At 34.1% G+C, this 16,100-nt stretch overlaps 1 protein-coding gene across 9 annotated transcripts in view; it reads right to left on the bottom strand.

Moving 5' to 3' along the window:
* The window catches only part of NIPBL (NIPBL cohesin loading factor), a 193,021-nt gene that overhangs the window by 44,398 nt on the left and 132,523 nt on the right, over window positions 1-16,100 (bottom strand). For all 9 annotated transcript variants that reach the window (XM_031666111.1, XM_021939290.2, XM_031666109.1 and 6 more), the window contains 11 exons: window positions 13,485-13,716; window positions 12,600-12,751; window positions 11,991-12,071; window positions 11,357-11,457; window positions 9,893-10,031; window positions 7,492-7,574; window positions 6,076-6,208; window positions 5,076-5,219; window positions 2,548-2,637; window positions 1,284-1,498; window positions 1,081-1,183 (listed from right to left, as the gene is read on the bottom strand). In XM_031666111.1, coding sequence (XP_031521971.1) covers window positions 1,081-1,183; window positions 1,284-1,498; window positions 2,548-2,637; window positions 5,076-5,219; window positions 6,076-6,208; window positions 7,492-7,574; window positions 9,893-10,031; window positions 11,357-11,457; window positions 11,991-12,071; window positions 12,600-12,751; window positions 13,485-13,716 — 1,473 coding nt within the window. The remainder of the gene's footprint in view (window positions 1-1,080; window positions 1,184-1,283; window positions 1,499-2,547; window positions 2,638-5,075; window positions 5,220-6,075; window positions 6,209-7,491; window positions 7,575-9,892; window positions 10,032-11,356; window positions 11,458-11,990; window positions 12,072-12,599; window positions 12,752-13,484; window positions 13,717-16,100) is intronic.

Here is a 16,100-nt window from a genome sequence, read left to right as displayed (position 1 = left end):
TATATAAATGAGTAAAGGATCTTTTCTACTGATTGAAAGTGTAACTTAAAGATCAGTACAGGTGTTAAGTATACAGTCCATACTTTGGAGCCTTTCCTTTATCCAGTTAAACCTGTTTTTAATTGTTATGCTTCATTTGCAGAACCTGTAGCCCCACTAAAACCTTGCTATGTGTAACTTGAATCAAAGATATTTAGTGTCATTTAAATCATAATTTGGTAGTTGAATATTTTGTATCTTATTTTATTATTTTATTTTTTGGGATGGAGTCTCGCTCCGTCGCCCAGGCTGGAGTGCAGTGGCGTGATCTTGGCTCCCTGCAACCTCTGTATCCCGGGTTCAAGCGATTCTCCTGCCTCAGACTCCTGAGTAGCTGGGATTACAGGCACGTGCCACCACGGCAGCTAATTTTTTGTATTTTTAGTAGAGACAGGGTTTCACTGTGTTAGCCAGGAAGGTCTTGATCTCCTGACCTCATGATCTGCATGCCTTGGCTTCCCAAAGTGCTGGGATTTAGTTAAATGTTTTTATAATGTCACTTACTCTACTGACACCATATGTGTGTGCATTCATACAAATATATATGTATCAGTTTATTTGTAAAACAAGAATATGTAAAAGGGATGTAGAACAAGGACTTTTTTTTTGAGATGGAGTTTCCCTCTTGTTGCCTAGGTTGGAGCGCAATGGCATGATCTCGGCTCACTGCAACTTCCACCTTCCAGGGTCAAGCGATTCTCCAGCCTCAGCCTCCTGAGTAGCTGGGATTACAGATGCGTGCCACCACGCCCAGTTAATTTTTGTATTTTTAGTAGAGACGGGGTTTCATCATGTTTGTCAGGTTGGTCTCGAACTCCTGACCTCAGGTGATCCACCTGCCTTGGCTTCCCAAAGTGTTGGGATTGCAGGCCTGAGCCACTGCACCTGGTTGGACATTTTAATACAAAACCTTAAAACAAATACTACATCTGTGATCTTTTGAGTACTGTACTCAACAATGAATGACATTATATACTACTCACAAGCATCCAGAATCAGAAAAATCAACATCACTGTATAAGGAATTCTTGTCCAGTTTACCTGTGTCAAATAAATATCAAAGCTCTGGGCAAACGGCCTCATGGAGGCCAAGTATCGAACAATCAAGCAAGCATCATCGTAGTCCACAGTATCAGAGTTCATCCTGCAACAAAAAGTCATTAAAAATTTATTTTTCTTTTTTGTAACTTAGGTATCTAGATATCAAGGAGATAAATGTAAACTGTTTTCTCCTTGGATCTTACTTTAATGTGCTAAACTGAGAAGGTGTGGTTTTGATAATGCTTCTAAGAAACTTTTTTCGGTTTTCAGCTCGATGCATAATTTGGCCAGTTGTCTCAATTTCCTTTGCATGATGTGTTCCTTCAGATGATTCTTCATCTTTTTGTGATTTCATTGCTTTTTCTGTTTCCAGAGTCGTGTCTCGAAACCACTGGGCTATATAAAATTTACGAGAAAACTGGAAAGAAATTAGACAGACTTGAGCTTGATGAAATTAGCAACAAGATTTCCAAGTTAAGTAATAAAGTTGGAGTGCTCACATTACAGGAATACAAATATTAAAGTTTACTTTATAACAACTCCCATGTGATAAAAACAGATTTTAAGAAAGCCAGAAAATTTAGAATATCCTAAATGTTAGAAAACTTATTATTTTACTATGTTCCAATACTTAATGATGTCAAGATAAGTTGAAAAACACAAGTGTATTAAATATAGAATACTATTATCAACTACTTAATCAAGGACAATATCATGACAAAATTAGATGATGGGTCAACTAGGAAAGTTTATATCAACTGGATAAAATGCTGAAGGTAGAAGAATTCATCTGTTTTCAAATGTTAGTTCTCCAAGAAACACACAAGACAACTGTCACTGAAATAGTTTAACACTGAGACACACCTGTAAATCTGTTCATTTGAATACAAACTGAAAACCTGCAGTATTTGGCTGAATAGCTTAGTGGTATCCCATTTCTTTCAATTACATATCCCATCAGTTAAAAAATAAAATCAAATACCTCTATGTATAATGTTCTCAAATAACAGTTTATAAATTTTGTACATGAACCTCTTATACTAACATTTTGGTTATATTATGTAACATACATGAAATAAAAGTAAAATTATATTTAAAAAATATATATATAAAAATCCAATAGTTTATTTTTACAGGCTTATAGATCATCTCATGTACCACTTGGCCCATACTTACTCTGAGAACCAATGACCTAGCCTAGTCTCAAAGATCACTTATGGAGAGACTTCCAAATATTTCCCTTGTCACACAATTTTAGGACAGTACAGTATCCTTAACCAGAATTCCATATAAGACAAATCAACCCAAAGCATTCTTTTCTGTTTAGATTATCAAGTATCCCTTTGTTTTGAAGATAAATATTCCAAACAACTTAAGTTTTCCTCTTCATCATCCTACCTCCCAATTTTCTTAAACCCAATTTAAATAAACATTTAATATCTCCAAAAAAGGGGAAAACAATCCTACCACTAGTGAAGGATCAGTCTCAGTGTTTTCATCCAAGTAATCAAGCAAGGCTTTTTGTAATTGTTGGATTTCATCTTCCCCTCCTGAAACCTATAGAATAAACCAAATAAGAACAAAAAAAGGTATTACTGGTGTGCTTTTATAAATCATCTAATTGTAAACACAAATCTCAGGGAAAAACTGATATTAAAAATGAAAATACAACCACAGTTAACTAAAAGGAAACAGAAAAATAGTATTTCTGAAAAATATTATATATTGGTAGCTGAAGTTTGCCTTTTTTGTTTTACTTTTTTTGAGATGGAGTTTCACTCTGTTGCCCAGGCTGGAGTCCAGTGGCACTATCTTGGCTCACTGCAACCTCTGCCTCCTGGGTTAATACAATTCTCCTGCCTCAGACTCCCTAGTAGCTGTGACTACAGGCATGGTCCACAATGACTGGCTAATTTTTGTATTTTTAGTAGAAACAGGGTTTCACCATGTTGACCAAGCTGGTCTTGAACTCCTGATCTCAAATAATCCACCCTCCTGAGATTATAGGTTTAAGCCACTGCACCCAGTCTTTATTTTTATGAACTACATGTCATTTTTTTTAAAAAAGAGCTCGGCCGGGCGCGGTGGCTCACACCTGTAATCCCAGCACTTTGGGAGGCCGAGGCGGGCGGATCACAAGGTCAGGAGATCGAGACCACGGTGAAACCCCGTCTCTACTAAAAAAATACAAAAAATTAGCCGGGCGCGGTTGTGGGCGCCTGTAGTCCCAGCTACTCGGGAGGCTGAGGCAGGAGAATGGCGTGAACCCGGGAGGCGGAGCTTGCAGTGAGCCGAGATTGCGCCACTGCACTCCAGCCTGGGCGACAGAGCGAGACTCCGTCTCAAAAAAAAAAAAAAAAAAAAAAAAAAAGAGCTCATAGGTAGTTGACATAAAAATGATCAGAAAAATGTGTTAAATCTTCAGAGGTAGGAAGAATTTGCTTTTGGAAATACGAGTTGAGAGTCATGAAAATTTACAAATGATCCTTCCCCTTGAGTTGCACAATGTATAATCAGTATAGCCATACATGGCAATAAGAGGTTCCAGGCCCACTTTAAGAAATACAGTAAGTCATCCAGTAACTTCGTTTCTACATTACAATTCACCAATAAAAGGAACCAAGATTCCTAGGAGAAACAGCTGATCCCAGTGCTAGGGTAGGGAAGGTAAAAGATCTGCCTGAAACACCTTTTTGTTCTAGAAAGCAAGCCCTCAAATTATGATGGGAACATATCAAAAGGACATAAAAGCCAGCTTCAAAGGGTTCTCATTGATCAAATCTAGGATGATTTGAGCATTAAAATAATGACAGCAACAAATTATAATTTACCAGAGTAGGTACTGTAGTATTATATTAGATGTTAATATTATATTAATGATAATTTTTTGCTTTTGATAATTGTACTATAGATATTTAAGTGAGAGCTCTTGTTTGCAGAAATATACACTAAGCAGTGGCTCCCAAGCTTCAGCATTCACTCATTAGAATCACCTGGAGGGCTTGTTAAACCAAGAGTTTTTGATTCAGTAGGTCCAGGGAGGGTCCTAAGAATTTGTATTTTTGTTAGAAATGTACTTGTTAGTTCCCAGGTGATTTTAATATTGGTGCTACTTGTCAAGGGGATCACACTTTGAAAATCACTGCATTAGAGAATTCAGGGGTAAAGAGGGAATCACGTCTGCAACTTCAAGTGGTTCAAAACAAAATTTTAAATAAATGCATATACAGACACACATACATCTATATTTTGAAAGATGATAAAGCAAATTTTGTAAATTGTCAATAATTGAGGAATTTGCAAGAAGTTTTTACGGGAGTTCTTTGTAGTATTCCTACAATTTTTCTCTAAGGTTGAAATTATTTCAAAACATGAACTATAGCAAAAAAAAATTAGAGGCATTTCTACCAACATGGATATGATTATGAGCATAAAAAAAGACTAGAAAAAAATGAAAACAGAAGTTGTATACAGTAGGATTAGAAATCATTTCCTCACCAGTTTTCTCACATAACTTTATTACTACCACCTTATCCACATTAAAAAAAAAAAAAAAGCAATAAAACACTTTTTTCCCCCATATGAAAACTCTCTAATAAAGTATAAAAAAGCTCTCCTCACACCTCCTTGGTATGAGAAGATACATAACATTCAAAAGTACAAAACGATCTTATTGGGTATGCTAAATCACCATTCAGTAAATTAAAAACTTAAATAAAATTTATGTTAAATCAAATATAAAACACCATTATACATTATTAAGAGTACTTCACAAAAAGAAAGTAAATGATTTATATGAACCATTCAGAAGTCCCTGTTAGACTAAACAATTCGTTCTCGGGTCTTAAAATTTCTCACTGGGGCTTTGAAAAGTCCACTTTTAGAAGTAAAAATATTACTTTGAATCCACAAAATGAAATGCAAAAGTAATGGAAGGACATCCAAAGAAAACAACTATTATTTATTCCCACAATTTTAATCCTGTATCTTAGTACCTGTTTTAAAATGCGTTCTATAGATCCTTGATCCATTTTGCTTGTAACAGCATCTTTCCTCAGCCGTGCAGCAACGGTTCCAAGGTAATCAAGAGATGCCACTCTTAAAGCCATCTCTGTTGACTTGTTACTGAACTGATGAACCTAAATATCAAAATAGTTTTTGATTTAATAATTTATAACAATATATTTTAAATAGCAATTTATCATATAAATTCCCAATCTAAATTGTATAATTTAAAATTTAAACTTTTTTTTTCCCCTGTGATACTGTCCCATAAAGTCATTTTTGCCTTTTGATTTTCTGGAATCTGAACATTTTCATGTGACTAAAAAAATTACAGATTAAACTTCCTTAAGAACAACATAACTCTTTAAATATGTAGGCTCAACTGTATATTTGCACAAAATGTGGTATTACTGAATACAAATTTCTAAGGGTGGAATTCTGATGCCTATAAAAAGTTATTATAGTTTCAGAATAGTATTAACATATTTTCCCATCCACAAAAGGTCCCAGAAGCTTTGTAACAATGTGTATTGTGCAAGTTCAAATGTAGTTTAAAAATAAAGAGAGTCACAGTATTTCTTTGCATTTACCTACTGCATTACATGAGGATTACAAAATGCCATGTATTTGTATAAATACTCTTAAAGATGATAAGGAGTCTACATTAACCATTTTCATGCTTTGAAATGAGTAACTTATGACTCACTGTTGAGATACTTTTAACAATATAACATTCCCCCCCACAAAAAAAATTGTTAAAGCACTGTTTTCTTATCTTATGTAATGAAATGAAAGCACCAAACTTCACAACATTTGAAAATTTTCTACAAGGTACTGACAATATTGTGTACAGTTATGCACATGCAAAAAGAGATGCAATGTTCATATTTCCTTACACATTTTTAAAGAATTCATCATCTGTGAATCAGAGTACATCCTCATTATGTTGTCTTCTAGTAATCTAATAATCTTTAAATGCTATACTCTTACCAACAGTCTCCCTAACAAACTAAGGAGTAGTTCAGCAGCTGGCCATTCAGGCTTATTGACTGTTGAAAGAAGGTCTTGAACAAAATTTTCAAACAGTGGTCTGTAATCTTCTTCACCTTGCTTACTACCACATCTGTTCAAAAACAATGAAAAGGATGTCAATTTAGGTGACAACATGTCAGTCATCTGTCTACCAACGTGACTGAAATTGTTAGCTAAGTTTTCTTTTCTCTATGTTTAGTAACAAGATATATAAAAGTACATTAAATAAAATATGGCTTTAAATGAGTCTATTTCACAAACTCCACTTTCTCCTTAATTAAAGGGAATTCATTAACCAAAACTAATATTACTTTCTCGCAAGTGAAACACATTTAAAAAAAAATGACCACTGTTTTTCTACCTACAAGATTACCACAAATTCTTCCTTTTTTTTTTTTTGAGATGGAGTCTCGCTCTCACCCAAGCTGGAGTGTAGTGGCGTGATCTCGGCTTACAGCCACCCTCCATCTTCCAGGTTCCAGTGATTCTCCTGCCTCAGCCTCCCAAGTAGCTGGGACTACAGGTGTGCACCACCATGTCTCGCTAATTTTTAAATTTTTTGTATTTTTAGTAGAGATGGGGTTTCACCATGTTGGTCAGGCTGGTCTCGAACTCCTGACCTTGTAATCCGCCTGCCTCGGCCTCCCAAAGTGCTGGGATTACAGGCGTGAGCCACAGCACCCGGCCAAGATCACCATAAATTCTTATGGAGGCTAGGCTGGGTGCGGTGGCTCACGCCTGTAATCCCAGCACTTTGGGAGGTCAGGGCGGGTGGATCACCAGAGGTCGGGAGTTTGAGACCAGCCTGACCAACGTGGGGAAACCCCGTCTCTACAAAAAATACAAAAATTAGCGGGGCATGGTGGTGCATGCCTGTAATCCCACCTACTTGGGAGGCTGGGCAGGAGAATCGCTTGAACCTGGAAGGTGGAGGTTGAGATGAGCCGAGATCGCACCATTGCACACCAGCCTGGGCACCAAGAGCGAAACTCCGTCTCATTAAAAGAAAAAAAAAAAAATTCTGATGGAGGCTAAATAACATCTCTTCACAAACTTTCCTATTCAGGTACCACAGGAAAATTCTCCAAAATTTACTGAAGACAAATTACAGAATTTTAATCTAGTACTTTAATTTCTGGAGTCCAACAGATAAGCAAATTCACAAAATTTTAGATTTTTTCCCCCCGTAGTCCCATACCAATTTCAGATTTTTAATACTCCAATTGCCTCATTTTAAAGATGAAGAAACCAAGGGTCAGGAAGATGTATTCAAGGTTCAGATTATGGCAGGAAATTGGATTCATCTTTTTTTAAAAAACGAACTATTCTCTACACTGTGGAAAGAAAAACCAGATTTATATTAATGTTACTCACTTTTTAAGGAAGATGGAGAGGAAGTTTTGGGCTGTTCGCATAGCTGTTTCATAAGAGTTGGTAATGACAACATCCTGGTCAACCTAGAATTAAAAAAGATGAGTTTATAAAGATACAATAATCAATAAGTTAGCCCTGTTGCTATTGTCATGTTACTACTGAAGAGGGGTAATACATTTAAATACTAAAATGCTTAAAATATTCTATTATATATAAAGACAGAAGCCAAAATTAGCACACTAAGCATATTTTAAAACTTTATAGAAACAAATAAAAATACAGATAGAGTGTTATTAAAATATGTAACAGTAACAAATGCGGTTAACAAATTTAATATCAATAGTTGTTTCTGGTCAGAACAGAAAGAAATGGATTGAAAATACAAAAAGAATTTAGAAAACATATATCAACCTCAAAGTTTAAGAAACACATAATCCATACAATCAAAAAAAAAAATTCAACGCCTTCATCAGAAATTTAAAGATTAGGATATAAATAGTCAATTCATAGTTATAAAAATCCAACAGACAAATAACTACAGGAAAAGGGGCTCAAGCTCACTAATAGCCAGGAAAATGCAAAATAACATGAGTATTTCTCAACGACCATAATTTTAAGTAAGAAGTAGGGCTATAAACTGAAACAACCCTTTAGTAAGCAAATTGACAACTTCCAGTAAAGTTAATGCATGTATACTACCTTAATTCTACTTCTAAGTATATCTAGAGAAACTTTTGCTCTAAGTTGTGATTCTATGATATGGTGTTTTTAATTCAAGTAAAAAAACAATCTAGTATGAGTTGTATATATTAAAAGTGATGCTGAGTGAAAAAAATTAGCTGTAAATATGTCATCACTGTCCTTTACGTAAATTTTAAAAATGAAATACTTGTATATCGAATTTACATAAAAATAATTAAAAGAAAGAAACAAACACATTCATCATACTTGTCACCACTGGTTAGGAAAGGAAGACTAGAGACAAACAATGGGATTGGGATAGGAGAAATAAAGAGGATCTGAACTTTTCAGGTAATATTTGACTTTCTTTCTTTCGTTCATTCATTTTTAGACAGGGTCTCATTCTGTCACCTAGGCCGGAGTGCAGTGGCACAATCTTGGCTCACTGAGTCTCGATCTCTCAAGGCTCGATCGACCCTCCCGTTTCAGCCTCCTGAGTAGCTGGGATGACAGGCGTATACCACCACGACCAGCTAATTTGTGTATTTTTTGTAGAGACAGGGTTTTGTCATGTTGCCCAAGCTGGTCTTGAACTCCTGGCCTCAAGCAATCTGCCTGCCCTGACCTCGCAAAGTGCTGGGATTATGGGCATGAGCCAAAGTGCCTGTCCAGTTATTAATAATTATTATATATTTATCATTATTCCCCAAAAGATACACACATATGCTTGGCTCTAACAGTAGATAAACAAAATTATTTGTTTCTCTTAAACTTTTGTTGAGGTAAAAGTATACACTTGGAAAAATTCTAAACATCTCCAAAAGCTATAAAACCAAAAGCAAATCTTCAGCATGAGCTACCTATTAGGGAGGGAATAAACTCATTTTCCACATGAATTTACTGTTATTATAATCCTATGTTATGCATTTATATACGGGTTCAGTATCCCTAATCTGAAAATCTGAAATGCAAAATGCCCTAATGAATATTTCCTTTGAGTATCATTTTGGTACTCAAAAAGTTTCAGATTTTGGAGCATTTCCGATTCCAGATTTTTGGATCAGGGATACTCAACATGCACATATATTACATAGTGTCTTATTCAGTTTCACATTTAATATCTCACTGACCCTTACAACCTGGTATAGTAGTTTTGATAAGTATTATCACCCCCATTTTACAGCTGAAGAATGAACTCAGAAAGATTAAAATGATTTATATGTTTTCTGACTGGTAGATAGACCCAGAACTCAACTCTTCCAACACCACGTCTAGTGCTCTAAAAGAACCTTAAAGCCCAGCCATGAACCTCTACTCAAGAACACCAGTTTTGGCCAGGTACGGTGGCTCACGCCTCTAACCCCAGTACTTTGGGAGGCTGAGGAGGGTGGACCACGAGGTCAGGAGTTCGAGACCAGCCTGACCAACATGGTGAAACCCTGTCTCTACTAAAAATACAAAAATTAGCTGGGCGTGGTGGTGTGTGCCTGTAATTCCAGCTACTCAGGAGGCTGGGGCAGGAGAATAGCTTGAACCTGGGAGGCAGAAGTTGCAGTGAGCTGAGATCGTGCCACTGCACTCCAGCCTAGGTGACAGAGCAGGACTCCATCTCAAAAAGACAGAAGGAAAAAAGAAAGAATTTCCATTTTATGAGAATGACAGAGAATACAGATGTTTCCTTCAATAACGTACAGTTGTAAACCTTTAATAGATTCCTTACTTTTTTATTTGAATCTTCTTCTGCATTAGAGTCCTTCTCTGATGATGGTAAGTGTACCACACACTGAATAAGTTGTAAAACCAGTGCTGTAACCATCTGAATATACATAGGTTCTCCATCCATATCACTACTGTTTAACCTTTAATGAAGAAAAAAAACTTGTATGGAGTATCAAGATACTCTCATTTAGATGTCATCTATTGTCTGAAAGTTTCATGATACTTTGTTTGCCAATATTTCTAGGCATGATTTTAGCGTTTATAATAGTGTTCTTATGTGTAATTATTTGTCATAAGTTAGCAAAAACATCAAGTAAATGCCTAGGCATGCTCAGATAATTAAAACAGTCAAAGGAAAAATACAGTATTAACAAAAACTTCTATGCTTTACCTACACTGCAGATAAAAATTCAAAATAAAATACTAAACATTTCTCAAAATGATTTCGAAAATGATAAAAGTCTTCAAAGTTTCCAAATGCCCATATATTTTGCTACTCATCTGTTGAATCTGTTATTCATTTGGTATTAAAATCTGCTACAGCTTTTGATCATCTGTGCTAGTGTTAGTAGTATAGATTATAAAAAATCAATGTCCACATCTTTTGTTCTACAGATATTGTAAAAATCTAAGCATTCTTTTATATGTTGATAGTTTTTCTTCAGGTTTAACAGACAATAAATGTTTATCAGTATACAATTAGTCCAAAAAACGATTAAGATAAAATAATTATTTTAGAGAAGAAGTCTTCAAAGCAATCTTAAAAATAATCCTATATGCCACATCAACACTTTTAATCACTCAGGAATATTAAGATAATTCTGGTGATTATCTATGATGGCAAAGACAATAATGCTGACCATAGCAGTGGATAACATTCCTTATTAACAGTCTGCTTAGTGATTAAAGAGCATTTAATCTCCATGATTATTCTCCATACTGCCATTAGAGTAATCTTTGTTTTTTTTTGAGACAAAAAAATCTTATAAAATCCTCTTTGAACTGATCTGATTCTTTTGAGCCATATTTGCAATAGCACTGACTTGTGGTTTGTAGTAAGGAATGATTTTGCTCTCCAGTGCCTGGAGATAATTTTGGTTGCCACAAGTGGAAGGAGGAAGGGTATCTATTGGCATCTAATGGGTAGAGATCAGGGACGCTGCTAAGCATCCTATATTGCACTAGACAGCTAAGAATAACAAAATGTTATATGGCCTAAAATGTTAACAGTGCCAATTATGAAAGACCCTTCCACAGATCTTTTACCTTTGAGAATCAGTGAACTTTTCTAAGCCCCCTAAATATGCCATGTTCACACATCTAAGCTATTCTTCATGTTGTTCTGATGTAATTGCCTAGTTTTTAATTATTAAAGTATAAATCAGACAGAATGAAGAATAAATGTACGACAGTTCAATATAATGGGGGTTCTTCATTATACTTGACCTCTGTTGTAATTAATTACCTGAAGTTCCTTAAACTCCTCTTGCTGGTTGGTAATCTTGCAAGTGAAGTAAAAATTTCTTCCAAAATTAACTGCCTATGCTTTTCATATCTTGAGAATACCTGTTTAGTAATTATAAGATTCCAAGTTAAACTTATAATTAATAGAAAACAAACCAAAAAATAATATCATGCGGTTAAAAAAATTACCTGCCATTTAGAATGAAAATGTTTTCAGTATCTAAGGTAAGTTGCTCAATTTTCCTATCATTAATTATAACATTCTTATAGAAGTCAAAGAGTACACTAGTTTCATTTAAAGGACTATGATATCTTAGCTATAGACAGACAAGATTTAAATGATTTTAAACAATTCTAACTTTATTATAAATATCAAGGAATTATTAGCTGAAATATTTGCAAATATTTAGAAGCGTTCTAAATGTGACAGAAACAGAATAACTCAAAAAATTAACAAAACAGAAAAATAAATCCTCAATTCATAAAGTCTACTAAGACTTAGTAAAACAGTCCTTAGATTGAAATGAATGTACTGAAAACCAGGTATCATCATTACTTTTTGGAAGTTTGGATTAAATGACATCAATATTGTTTTATTTGTGGGGTGACTAAAAATACAAATTGATTATACTTACTGCAGTGACTAACTTAATGGCACACAACTGTAGTTCACTGACATTTTCCACAAAAAATGGTGTTATTCCCATAGATGAAACCTGTTTAAAAGAGTAAGTAATATACAACATTAGTTGATTTCAGTAACATTCTATCTTACTTAATTCCAATACATTCATAAGCTTACTGGAAAACACTAAGAAGGCATTTTTTCTTCCCGCCACCGAATCAGCATCTATTCTTTTCTCTGTTCCTCTTCATCCTCAAAGCACATTAGCACATACAGCAGGTACATTGTTTCATAGCTATCAGTACTCTAATCTCTACTTTTTGAGTTTATAAATGTCACAGGAATATAAAGAAATAACAAACATTTAATATCTGCATGAAAATATAACCTATCTTTCAAAGAATTTAGAGTCTGGAATTTACACTACATTTATCTGTCTCCTGATAAAATGTCTTTTTATAACTCCTGAAGTTTTATTTCTTCAATTTAGATATAACATACTCTTAATAGGAAAAATTACTGATAATATAGTGCTGGTCTTATTATTGAGTGTGCTAGGTTATACTGGACTCAATCATTTAGTTTAGAAATATACGAAATGCTTACCAAAAAAACTTACCTGAAGAATTGTTGTGTCTGTAAGAAGTTGTATCTCTAGCAATTCTGATAAGCTGCTAACAATGTCACAGACTTTGTTATAAAGCATTACTATTACTCTCTGCTTATGGGTAGAACATTTAGCCCGTTTTGCTTTTGAACTTAATAAGCCTCCTAAAATGAAACAAATTCAAGACAAGGAAAACATCAAGTTTTAATAATTTTTAATAAACAGTACTCAAACTGTTTTTGAATTAAGAGAACACAATTTTTAAACTACATAAAAACAGAATCTGGAAGATAAAGCTTTTTATTTATTAAAATAGAAAATTACTCTCTAGAGGTATTCTATTAGAAACATTCTTGCAACAGATAATCTTCAGGGGCTATTAAATCCTTGTATCTAAAATATTATTTTATCTTGATTTCTACTTTTCTCCATTGGAGCAGGATAGTAAGATTATATTTCCCTTTAAATTAATTTTCAATTATACAACGAATTATCAAGTTCATTATTCAGGAACCCAAGTTTGACCTTACTCCCTTCAAATGTATACATTTCATTGTTAATTTATAAAGGTTAAGAACAAAAGGAATATTTATCTTGAATCAATCCATTTTGTAGACAACTGCTTTTCTGGGTAAATTAGGGGGAAATGATAAATGAAACCAGAAGGCAGCATTTTCTGAGATTTTCCCTGACAAGTAGAAATAACTTCTATTATATATAAGTAGTTCCTAAAGAAATTACGATTGAACAAGTACTATATTCTAGTCAAATCCATAATCAAAATCAGTGTTTATTACAACTTATATGATTCAAAAATTTTGGTGCCATTTTAAGTCCTATTTTGACTCATCTAACATGGCAAAAATTTACAATAATTTTGATATTATACGAACTAACCTCCATGAGGATCTAATCTGTAAACAGGATCATACTGAGGATAAAGTGTATTCTGCAAATGAAATTTAGTGTACTGTATAACTCTTTCAATTACATCCTCAATGTACACAGCTTTTGGCATGTTAGGGGATGTCATAATGTTGATAGTTGTAAGACAAGCATCTGCTGATTTTGTAACTCTCTCCATAATAAGGTCTCTCCATAACCTTTCTTCTTCTTCAGTATCGTTATTCTGTAAAACAGTACATTGTTAATGAAATGGAAATAAACACATTTATAGGTTTAAAATATACATTAAAATTATGATTTATTTGATTTTCACTGGTGGAAAACAGTGTTATGATGTGTGTTAATTCTTTAAAGAATATCCAGAATGAGGTACAAATATCGATACTACTTTGAGCACGATTTGTGTTTCAATGTTTTCAAACTTTATATACTCTACCTCATTTCACCACTAGATGACACCCTACTGACAAAGTTACAATTATCTTTATCCTTTGTGTGCTTTATCTATCTATCACTTTAACTGTATATAAATTAATTTTGAGTTTTGGGTATAAACATTATGATAGTTTAAAAACTTTATAAATTCTGCTTGCTGCTGTGATAACAAAGCAAAAGTTAATGACAAAGGGTAAAGCCTTACTTAGTACTAAAATGTTACTGACAATCATTCCTAACACCTGCTTTTCAACAACACTGCTTCTGAAACTGAGATTAAAAAGTAGTAATATGCAGACTAATGAAGACATTTTTTAAAACAGATAATTTAAGAACTGAGAGAAGACCTTATTTTAATCTACACATCAGTAACTTGACATTGCAATTAGGAGTAATCTCACTGTTAAAGTAAAAATCCTTCCATCACATCTTTAGTTATGAAATATAAACTATATTATAGGACTACTTCCAAATATATCCTATTCAAAGCTTATACACTGGGAAAATGAACAAAAACACAATATATAATATGTAAAGCAGACAGGGCTTTCTGTTCAGTAATGCCTAAAAACTCACAAAGGAAAGATAAAATAGCTTGTCTTTGATGCAGACATTGCTGTTTGTTTGGAAGAATCAGTTAAGGAGGTTCATGATTCATGCCAAACGTTAAGGCTATCTACAAAATATTAAATACTGTTACAGTTTTTTAGGAATGAAAGTAATTTCCTTAAGACTGAGTCAGCCAGCTCTCCAGAACTCTAGATTTCTGATGATGATTACCACAATTTCTTGGTGAAATATCTAAGTAACTTGTAGACTAACAATGGAGTAGATTGTTACTTTAGGTTTCTCTAAGCCCTTTGTTTCTATGATGCAAAAAGTAGTTTAAAGAGAGGGCACTTAAAAATATAAATATACTTAATAATCCAGAAAACTACCATCTGAGATTATTTTTCTACATATTTTATTCCAGGAGTGTCCAATCTTTTGGCTTCCCTGGGCTACACTGGAAGAACTGTCTTGGGCTACATATAAAATACACTAACAATTACGATAGCTGATGAGCTTAAAAAGAAATTGCAAAAAATCCTCATAATGTTTCAAGAAAATTTACAAATTTGTGTTGGGCTGCATTAAAATCTGTCCTGGGCCACATGGGCCAGTGGGCCACAGGTTGGACAAGCTTGTTTTATTCCATGGAGATAGATTTCCTAGCAATCCTGTGGCTTTTGCAAACACCAAGAGCATTTCCCTCATAAGACAAAATGAAACCTAGTGTTTGTATTAAATATATATACTACATATGTATACATGAGAAGCATATACATCAAAAGTGTTCAAAATGGTTATTGCTAGATTAGAATATAGCTTTTTTGGTGCTTTTTGTTTTGGAAATTTTCTGCAATAAATATGTTACTTTTATAATCAGGCCTTTAAAAATAAAGAAAATTTGGCCAGGTGTAGTGCCTCACATCTGTGGTCCCAGAGCTTTGGGAGGACAAGGCAGGAGGATCGTTTGAAGCCAGCAGTTTGGGACTAGTCTGAGCAACAGAGTGAGACCTTGCCTCTACAACATATTTTAAATAATTAGCCAGGCATTGTGGTGCATGCCTGTAGTCCTAGTAGCTTGGGAGGCTGAGGTGGAAGGATCACCTGAGCCCAGTAGTTCGAGACTACAATGAACTATGACTGCAGCACGGGACTCCAGCCCAGGAGTCAAAGCAAGACCCTGGCTCTATTAGGAACAAAAAAAAAAAAAAAAAAAAAAGAAAAAAGAAAATTTATCAACTCAGAACTTACTAAATGCCTATAAGCATTAGTGTTTGCATTCATTAACGTCAGAGATATCAAGATCAATTTGAATGCACATATAATTTACAGTCCACTACAATGCTAGGAAGGCAAATCCCAGGAAATTTACTTCACTCAATAAACCATTGCAACCATGTTGCTACTGCTTTTGATATAAACATATTAAAATATAGTAACAGCGGCAGTTAACATTTACTGAGAAGTTAAAGTATGCCAGACACTGTTATAAGTACTTTACATGAATTAATTCTTTAATCCTTTTAACAACCCTTTGAGGTAGGTATAAAAATGGTATATAAGGAGTAATGCATATTAATTAAAAATTAGTATACATTCAGAAATCATGATAAAGTTTCTAAC

The sequence above is a fragment of the Papio anubis genome, chromosome 5 (genome assembly GCF_008728515.1).
Source record: "Papio anubis isolate 15944 chromosome 5, Panubis1.0, whole genome shotgun sequence".
NCBI lineage: Eukaryota > Metazoa > Chordata > Mammalia > Primates > Cercopithecidae > Papio > Papio anubis.
This window is presented reverse-complemented; position numbering and strand designations above follow the sequence as displayed.